The sequence below is a fragment of the Lissotriton vulgaris genome, unplaced genomic scaffold, assembly GCF_964263255.1.
Source record: "Lissotriton vulgaris unplaced genomic scaffold, aLisVul1.2 SCAFFOLD_1342, whole genome shotgun sequence".
NCBI classification, from domain to species: domain Eukaryota; kingdom Metazoa; phylum Chordata; class Amphibia; order Caudata; family Salamandridae; genus Lissotriton; species Lissotriton vulgaris.
The window spans coordinates 293981-304656 of NW_028248619.1; the positions used below are offsets into that span (position 1 = coordinate 293981).

At 40.4% G+C, this 10676-nt stretch overlaps 1 protein-coding gene across 2 annotated transcripts in view; it reads left to right on the forward strand.

The window, feature by feature from the left end:
- Window positions 1-9289, forward strand: part of TMEM150C (transmembrane protein 150C) — a 268665-nt gene extending 259376 nt beyond the window's left edge. For both annotated transcript variants that reach the window (XM_086950025.1, XM_086950026.1), the window contains exon 9: window positions 7401-9289. In XM_086950025.1, coding sequence (XP_086806151.1) covers window positions 7401-7609 — 209 coding nt within the window. In that variant the 3' untranslated portion in view covers window positions 7610-9289. The remainder of the gene's footprint in view (window positions 1-7400) is intronic.
- The last annotated feature ends 1387 nt before the right edge of the window (window positions 9290-10676 follow it).

Consider the following 10676-nt stretch of genomic DNA (forward strand, 5'->3'; position numbering starts at 1 on the left):
TTACTACATACACAAAATACCTCAAATTAGAACAACAACATAATAGTGTTCATAATTTCGTATTTTAATAATATTTATATAAAATTTCGATTCGAAACTAAAATGAAATACAAGGCGAAATTTTTAATTCTATAATTAGAGTATACTTTGTTTATACACTACCCACCCTTATCCCCTTGAAAATATACATCCCACTCATAACATAATTAGTCAAATATTTTCAGAAAATATATGAAAATAGTATAATTACAAATATATTTTAGTACATAAACAACAGCAAACTTAAAAAATAAATACTATATTCGAATAAAATCTATATCATTTCGCAAATATCGAAATATTAATTTTAATTTTTTAAATTTCGCAAATTTATATGAAATTGCGAAATTTAAATTTATATAATTACCCTATATATTTTTAAAACACTACCCACCCTTATCCCCTATAAACTCTACATCCCGCTCCTAAATTTATAGTAAAAATAATATAAATATGTAATGTAATATTTTATTATTTAATAATCTTTTTTGTACATACACAAAAATTATTCATAATGTTTAATGTACTCCCTAAATTTCGTTCAAATTTCGACTACTCCCAAACAATTTTTATAAATATCGAAATTTTGAAATCTAAAGTAAATGCGAAATTTAAAATTTTACAATTTCACTATACTTTTTTAAAACACTACCCACCCTTATCCCCTATAAACTCTACATCCCGCTCCTAACATTAATATACAATTATTTAGTAAAAAAATAAATATTTAGATATATTTACACAATTTATTAATATATATCCAAAATCAAAGAACAAATAATTTAACAATACTCAATAATTTTATATAAAATTTCGCATTTATAAATATTTTGATTAAAATTTCGCAAATTTATAAATTTACTTCAAATGCGAAATTTATTATTCCATATTTACACTATACTTTTTTAATACACTACCCACCCTTATCCCCTATAAACTCTACATCCCGCTCCTAGACTTCTTACTAAAAATAATAAAATTATATATAAAAATGATCTTATATATAAACAACATATAAATAAATCATTACGTAACATACTTTAAAACATCACTTTAACATATCGATATTTTTGACAATCGATATTTTCACCATCGATATTATTGATTTCGACATTCATGTCTTCGATATTTTTAACACACACATAAATCGATATTTTCTACGACGATATTTTTGTTTTCGACATTTCGTACCATCGATATTTTGGACTCGATATTATGGTACATCGACATTAACAACTCGATATTTTGACTGTCTACCGGTGTAGGGTCCTGGCTGATCCCGCAATGTTAGATGGTATATCACAGGTAGCTTCATCTACTTTGAATGCCGTACATAATCTATCTTCCGATATGGAAGCAGTCCACCAGATTAGTGATCTACATGATCAGTGATTTATTAAATTGAAAGCTCTTCTTACCCTTCCTCTGAAGTTTGGGGTAAAGAAGATCCCTATCTCCAGAAAGAAATGGTATAATCAAGCATGCAGGGAGGCATTTAGGGGTCTCAAAAAAGCTATTAAATCAAGGGTAACTACTGAGATCAAATTAGCGCGTCAAAGGTACAAAAAGGTCCAGTGGGAGGCAAGGAGAGAGTGGGGCGACTGTTATTGGTCTGACCTATATGAAGCTAGTCTCTCCTCCAACCAGACCAAGTTCTGGGAAGTTGTAAAATGGGGCAGAAACTCTGACTCACAGATTCCTGACAACCATTTTTGGCGGAAGCATGGGTCCCAGTTTAAAGAGCCAGAACATGAACATGTTGTTAGTGTTACCCCGGTGAATCGGGCCCCATTGCATCCTTCTCACTGCCATCCTTTGGTGTTCTCTAATGATGACACCGAGTTCGCTCTTCGATTAGTTCAAACAGGGAAAGCTCCCGGGATGGACTGCATCCCGGCAGACTTATTCAAAACAGATCTCCAACTCTGGGTCCCTTACATCACCCAGGTTGCCAATGCAATCGCAAAGGGGGCAAGGATCCCAGATTCTTGGAAAGGGGCAGGAATTCTTCCCGTATTTAAAAAGGGTGATCGATTGATCCCTAGTAATTATCGCCCCATAAGTTTAATAGATTCCATGCAGAAAATCATCGCAAGGATGGTTCTTGCCAGGGTTCAAGGGTGGATGGCGATGGAGAGAATTCTCTCACCATTACAGGCAGGATTCAGAGTAGGCACCAGTACCATCGATCAGGTCTTCCGATTTGTCCTGATTTATTGGAAGGTGGTGTTATTGGACGGAGGGACTATTTTTGCCGCTTTTGTGGACCTTAAGTCCGCCTTCGATCTTGTGCCCAGGACAAAATTGTGGGCTGCCCTAGATAAGATCAGATTGCCGTCTGAACTACTTGAAATCCTGATAAGATTCCACGAGGGCAATTTTGCCAAGGTGAGGTGGGGAGACAGGGGCAGGTAACGGACAGTTTCCCTGTTACGAGGGGTGTGCGCCAAGGGTGCGTTTTGGCACCTACCCTCTTCCTATTATTCATTAATCAGGTGGTGACATTTTTTGAAAATACCCCAACTGATGCACCTATATTGGGTGGGACCAAATTTCCTTTGCTCATCTTTGCAGATGATACATTAATCCTCTCTAAGACTCGGAGTGGTCTACAAAAGACTATTAATAGATTTGAGGATTTCTGCAAACTAAATGAACTACAAATTAATGTGAGCAAGACCAAATTCAGGGTTTTAACCAAAAATCGCCCTATTAAGAGTCATGTAAGCATGAATGGAGTCCCCCTTGAACAAGTGGATGTCATGACCTATCTTGGAGTGACTTTAGATTACCGGTTACGCTGGAACCCACAGGTAGATGCTCTCCACTTAAGATCTGTTCGCCTAATGGGTTGTCTAATCCAAGAACAAAGATTATCTTTGACTAAAAGGGTCCTACCAGCATTAAAGATTTATGAAGCAAAAATTAATTCAGCAATTTTGTACGGGGCCGATCTTTGGGGTTATAAGGACCTAACACCCTTAGTTAGAGCTCAAAATAAATTTTTGCGTAAACTGGTAGGCTTACCCCAATCCACACCAATTAAACCCCTTTTGCAAGATATGAGTTGTAAACTGATAAACGAAATGGCACGGTATTGGCTCGTTGTATTGTGGAGACGGATCTGGACGTCGCCGGATCTAAGTCTCTTTGCTAACGAACTAGCGGATGTGAGATCAATAATGGGCTCAGGTAATATCCCATGGCTTTGGGAAGTGAAACTTATTTTGGAAAGTATGGGACTTAGCCAATTGTGGGCTAACCCGGGGTCTTCTGTTTTTCCATTCAAAAGAGAATTTAAAATGCTTTACTGGGCTTCGGTCAGAACCCAATCTGTTGCACTGTCAGATACCCCCACTCTAACGGGTTGCTTCCTGGCTCACAAACTGAATCCCCTACTTGAAAACTATTGGGATGTTATTACCAAGCGTCTGGACAAAAAATTATACCACCAGTTTAGAGTGGGGTCCTTACCTGTCAGGTCTTTTACCAAGAAATGGGATGGTCATACAGCTGAGCACTGACCCTGGTGTAATGACCAAAAGGAGAGTGTGGGTCATCTTTTCTTTGCCTGCCCAGCCTATTTAGCTGCTAGGAATAAATGGATTAGGCCTATTTGCTGCCAGTTGAATTGTGGAGGGAGTGTAGAGGCGCTGTGGGTTTTAAGAACAAATACCTCTGAGATAGTGGTTATAGGAGTAGCAAAGTTCTTAGGGTGGGCTTGGATAACCAGAACCAGACACCTTCATGTTCAATGATTTTAACTTTTAAATTTCATACTAAGTCTTATTACTGTTTAATTCTTGTCTTAATGAACCTAGTATGTAATATGTTGCTGTTAAATTTTTATACAAATGAGCTGTTTTTTTATCTTTTTGTAAACTGTCTTTTATGATGTAAAAATCGAAATAAAGATGTATGAATCTGAATCTGAATCTGAATCAGAATTCCATAACAACTGGTCCAGAACTATACTCATGCCCATCCCAGACCGACCTTCACACCTTTCAGGAGCCTGTATAGGTGGGAAGGCCCTGCTGCCTGCAGGAGCTTAGTAACCATGGGAATCCCATAAGCACCAGCACCACTTCCTGCTCTGCGATGATAGAATGGAGAGGCAGGGCCATGGTGCAGCGTTATTGAGACCACTGGAGTTCTGACCTCATCACCAGCCTGACCCAGCAGGGACATCTCACGAACAATTGCTGCAACCTACTGCAAAAATGAATTGGGTGGAGATAGGGTAATTGTGTGGTACATTGAGTTAGAGGGGCACCAGGCCGCATTCAGGTCTAGCACCACCCAACCCCCATCCATTCTGACCAAGGGGCAAGCTACTGGGGCAGCTTGGCCTTCACTCTGCTAGGTGGAAAGGGCCATTTCAGTTATGGGCGTCCCTGAAAGGTACACACACATGTTTGGATGGTCCCATGCAGGGTGAAAACCTTTTGCTTGAAACAGCCAAGTCTGGCCAAGTATTCCACCTCTAAACAGGCCTAGTTTACCCAATTGATCATCGTATGGTGCCAGCTAGAACATCCCTGAGCAGCCTGCCTCATCTAGGGTGTTTACTTTAGGTACTGCCTGCTCTCCAGGAAGGCTGGCGCTTGGACAAGCTCCTCAGGCAGGGGTGTATAAGTGAGTGTCTAAGAAGTGGCAGTGCGGTCTGTAATTCTTGTAAAAGAAAGACTGAAGGCCAAAACACTTATCGGCTGCAATCTGTGTAAACAAATCTGAAGAATATTAAGAATTAATAAGTAAATGAGAAAGCTACAGAGAGTCGTTTCCATCATTAACATCAAGGACAACTTTCTCTCTTAACATGGTGTGTGGTGGGCAGTTGCTGTTCTGGGTCCATTTTAATAATGTGGTGGAAAATGGATTAAAAATATGTCTCAAAATATTTTATAAAACACGTTTTAGGCGTGTGAGTGCATAAATATGAGAAGGCTCAGCACTACACACAACAACATTTGGACTGAAGTACTGCCACAAGTTCTTAGGTGGTATTGTTGACCTAATTCCCCATAGTAAGATAGTGCCTCTGGTTACCATGAGATATCTGGATCCATGTCCTCCTCCCCCACCCACCAGCTAACTGGTGGCTACAGCAAACCATAACTTCTAACTATGCAATCTTGATGTTGTCTATGTGAATGGGATGTAATCAGCCAGTCCACTTGAAATAGTCACTTGATAGGCAAGCTAGACTAAAGAGCTGGGCTGCCGGCCACTGGAGGACTTTGTTTCAACTCTGTTTATTGACAAAAAAGAATTGGTAGAAATCGTACAAGGATCGTCATATTCAGCATAAAGTAGAAAGGCAGCGTGAGTACTTAGGGCATCAAGCAATATATGCAGTGCATGCAACATTTAGGTACCAAAACAGCAAATAGTACACAATTGAGCTCTAGAGTGTCTCATCAAGAGAAATACAGATTACATTTGTTGAAGAATATATTCCCTCAAAACAGTCTAGTTCGTTGAGATGAGTATGAAAGCATATAGAGCCTTGAATATTGAATACAACTGAGTAAGTCCACCAGTATAAGAAGTCCTTAATTATATATGGAATAGAAAGATACCCTATAGAGAACTTGATTGCAGTTAAGGTGATGCATATACATTCTGCATTGTAGGGCCTTGTACAAGTAGAAGGCCACAATGTAGGAAGCCCATCATGGCCACATAGAGGTCAGAGTGGCTTCGGCAGCCTCTGATAAATGTGCTACGTATGATGATTAAACATGGACACACTTAAGAAAAGAGAAATAAATGAGGGGGAACCAGGAGAAGATAAGGAATGGTGGTGGGGGGAGTGGGGGGGGGGGGTGAAACAGTTTTAGTAGGAGGGGCGGGCCCTGGAGCAATTACTCTTACTATGCTTGGCTTTTACGGGGAAGGGGGGCTACTATCAGGCTCACTGGAGGACTTTAACAAGGGCCACACGTGTAGGAACTGACTTGTTCTATATCAGCTAGCATCCTATAGCTGAGAACATATTTCAACAGCCTTATAAAGGATAAGGGTAAACTAAGACATACTGGTAGATCTCTGTCTCTGCCACCCAGTGCTTCAACACAGCATACCCCTGACCCTTAAGGCTTGGATTGGATGGCTTCCTCACAGTCCGGAAAATAAACTAATCATAAACATAATAATGGGAGGTGCAGAGTTACTCACAGTACCAACACACTATAAAACATAAATTTGGTGTCTATCTCTTATGCCGTTCATCCAACACACCACCATCTGCAACATTACAAGGCGACATAAGTACACCTCTCTGGTCACTCACGTATGACATTAAAACATTTACCACATAGGACCTGATTATGAGTCGGGCAGAGCGGAAGTCCCATGTGGAATTCCTTTCTGACGGAATTCCGCTTTTCTCAACCACGACTACCACAGTTTTTCCGCACCTGGTTTTCTTGGTTGAGGAAACAGTGAATCTGTTTGTACTGACCAGAAATTCTGGCCTGTAAAATCACCCGAGGCTGCAGTGGCAGCCAGGTCTTGGAATCCACCCCAGCCAGAGCGTTTTCTCTGGCACTTTACACTTTCTAAAATGATACCACTGTGAACGGCTGCTGTTTCCCATCTTTTGCTTCCAAGAGGGTCTATTTCACACATGCAGATGTATGGAAATCAAGTGGGGATTACCAGTGCCCTTTCCATGATCCTAGTGCCTTGGTTGGTACCAATGAAATAGATTCATAAATCATAATAGAACATATGTCGCAGGTCTTGCGCAAACCGCATATAGCCAGCGGATCATAATCATTGGGCGTACTTCAAGTGTCCCAATGTGACTGACACCCAGAATTCCTCCATTGAGAGGTATAATATAAATTTGTAAAGCAGATAATAGGCGTTGAGTAAAGGGAAATTATATAAAGTGTAGCAAAAGTTATTTTTAGCTTGTGGTTTTCCTCTGAACAACAATGAACAGGGTGCTACAATGGGCCACCACACTGCAGGTTCAAAACAGATGTGTCAATGTGTTTTTCAATGCGCTCTCTCGACCATTTGCTACAATTTATATTGTGTCGATTTGATTGAGTGTGACACATTGTTGCAGCTATGAGACAGCTGCCTGTACATCCCCGCCAGCAACCAATTGCAAAATACCCAGAAAAGATGTTTAAAGACAAAGAAAAGATTGGGTACTATGGAATATTAATCTAGATTTTTTTGCATTCGGGCTAGTATCTACCATAGTTCTAGGCTGAAGATAAGAAAATAACCCAACTTGTTTCCTGCTCTATGTATAAATTATTTTCTGAGAATTTGAGAGAACTACAGATCAGACTTACCTCACTCCTTCTGTGGCGATTGTCCCTTGACTTATTCCCCAGATTTCATCCTGATGGCAGAGCAGCTACATATGCATGCTGCGAGAATCCAGTGGACCCTGGTGATGGGCTTTCTGCTCTACTTCGGCACCTTTGCCGTGGAGTTCCGGCACTACAGATTTGAGATTATTTGCACCGAATTTCACGAGAATTTTCTCACCTTCTCTGAAAATTTGTCCGAAGCATCGGAGTACCAAACTGATCAAGTTTAAGCACCTCTTCTCCTTCCTTCCTCGTTGTTATTTTACTTGTTTTAGTAGTGGACGGATGCGGATGACTGATTTATCTTCAAGCACAAATTACATATGGAAATACACAGACGCTTGAGATCTATTGCCAAGAGCCTGAATAGCAGATGCAGCTTTTTTACGCAGCTTTTTGATCAAATCGGAGGCGAGATCTCTTTCTTTAAAGATGATCCTTTTTACGCATGTGCAAATGGGGTTGTAGAGTTTTGAAAAGTTTATGCATTCCATTTCACTCGTTAATTTGTGCGCTTACAGGAGGAGATATGGAGCGGAGAACAGGCTCAAAGAGAATCAAGCAGTGAGGGCCAGGAGATGTGCTGGTTTGCTAGTGGTTTTTTTCCCCACAGATCCATTTACAGAATGAATGTAACCTAAACATGTACGTCACCAACAGAGTGATTGGTTTCGAAGGTCGCTTCCACATAGCGTTAGACACCTATTCTAGAAAAGAATGGATTTAAAATGGCAACTGATTTATATATTAGAGATGCAAGGCCAACAACTGGATGGCAGCTAAGAATGTACGCAAATGCTTGACAAGCCCTGCTTTAAAATGTGAACGTTGGTAAGCCGTAAATTCAAATGTGAACTGAAACATAAGAACCTGAAGGAACAAGGTAATGAGAACACGGTAATCTAGTTTCGAAGGGTAAAGTGAAGTAGATTGGGGTCACTGGTTATTAACCTCCACCCAATCATACAAAGAAGTCTCAAGTTTCAGGGATAAGATAAGAGAAAAGAATCATCCACTCAAACTTTTCCCCCATGGACCTTCAATCAGAGGTGTCCCTTGCTAGTCAGAGATGGGGTTCAATGCCAGATTTTGAGGCTACTTGCTGACTGGATAAATGATTTCTTTTTGGTCAATTGTATGTATATATTTCAAGTGGATGTCCTGAAAGGTTTGCATGGATTCGCTCTATTGGATCCACAGTGGACACCCTACCCTAAAGAACACACTATCTTTTACAATCCAGGTCTGATTAGGCCATGGTTGTTGTTGCAGTAGTAGTATCACTCCTGGGAAAGTAGGCAAACACCTTCATAAGAAGTGTTTGCATTGATTTCTGCAGCCTGTATTAGGAACAGTGTACATTTTATCTCTAAACCACAGACCCAACACAACAGGAACATGTGAGTCCTGTATATGAACAAGGCAAGTTGCTGGCCACAATCACCACGTGTGTGTGTGTCCTGTGTTGGACAATATAAATCACTGTTGAAATATTGAAATATACTAATGCTTTTTTTGCGTTTGGGGCACAGGAGTTTTTGTTGCTTGCTCTCAGGACACTAAAAAATAATTAATGAGCTGGCTTTTTTGTCATGGTGTTGAATTTGTTCTCATTTAAATTGAATTGTGCTTCGTGAGAATGTCGTAAGTGGCGGCACCTTCTCTGACTGCAGCCCAGATATACAAAACTGCAAGTTTGGGAAAACCTTTGGTTCAAGCTTAGATATTTTTTCTTGCATTTAAATACTGTGTTCACAACGAACATGTGTTCTAAAATTGTTTCTACATGTTTTATTTTGATATATTTTTTTCTTGCATTTACCTTCTGTGTTCACAATGAACATGTCTTCTAAAATTGTTTCTTCATGTTTTATTTTGCTACAGTTAATACATTGAGTTTTTAAACAAAACTTATTTAATTTTATTATTCAGGTCAGATTTTCAATGATCATGCAGTTTGTGTTTCATTTAGATTAACCGTGTACATTTATCTCACTTGGATATCCAGAAAATGTGGCAAGGTTTCTGCCTCCTTGGGTCTACATTTGACTCCGCTGATTTGTTGCTAGCCTTGCTAACAGCATCACACATAACACATCACTAGCCTTTCACTGGCGCCCCAACAAAAGCAGCGTTGTGGCATCGGATAGTAAATGCCATGCATGATGGTGCATTGCTTTGCACTGGCACGAAGCCTTAGTAAATCTGGATATAGTTCATAGAGAAAGTTCTCTTTAATTTTTTAGGTTTAAATCTATTCTATTGAATTGCAGAGAAGTAAACAATATAGAATATTAACCTCACCTACATCCAGTGGCTGGCTACGTGCATTATGATGGTAGGGAGGAAGATAAACTATGGGAAGGGGCAAGGGAACTAGGAAGGGTGCAGTGAGTCCAATACAATTATCTGTGGGTGGGGAGAATGGGGGGGGGCAATAAAGTCCGTGAGGAAAAGAAGGTACTGTATGACCCTGTCTGGCCCTGCAGGATGCTGTAGCCTTTGGGGGTGAGCTTTTATGTCTAACGTTCTTCCTCTCTAGCTCATCCCACATCATTCTCTGTGTGTGTGAGTCGAAGTATTCGCGGATACGTCTGTCAACACCGCTGCCTGAAGTCTCATGCCAGAAATTGTATTCATGGGCCCCATATCTGATTAAATTGTGGGAGCTTATTTTTTGCAGCGGCTTAAATGTTTCCATGCTGAGAAGTTCCCAAAGCTTGTGTAGCCAGTCCGTATGCATCAGTATCTTCTCTGTGCCCCATTCGGACAGAATGACTTGTTTGGCCACACAGAGTGCTTGGGTAATGGCTCTCCCTATCACCGAGCGCAATAAGTAAGTCAGAGCGTTGGGAAGCCCTAGTAATATGAAACTAGGAAATTTGGGTATATCAGACTTGTACATTTGATTAATGTCTGCCGAGACGTCCGCCCAATAGCACTGTAGTTTAGGGCAATTCCAAAGACTATGGATAAGCATACCTAAATTGCCACATTTCCGCCAACAACTGTCATTCCTGTCTTGTTTCCAATTAGCTATTCTGGCTGGGGTGCATTACCAGTAATCTCCTTCCCGGAAGCCCTATAGGGTGGGCTTGGTGAAAATGTCTCACCATTCTTTGGCAATGAAGGCCACTCACATTCTATTTTAATGATGGCTGTGGGGGAGTTCAGGAAGGCATAAATGTCCATGAGTAGGCCTTTATTTATTTATGTATTTGTATCGCGCCTGAATCAGCCCCGAAGGGGTATCTCCGCGCGTAGCGTCTGGTAAGGTATTAGGAAACAGCCTGAGAT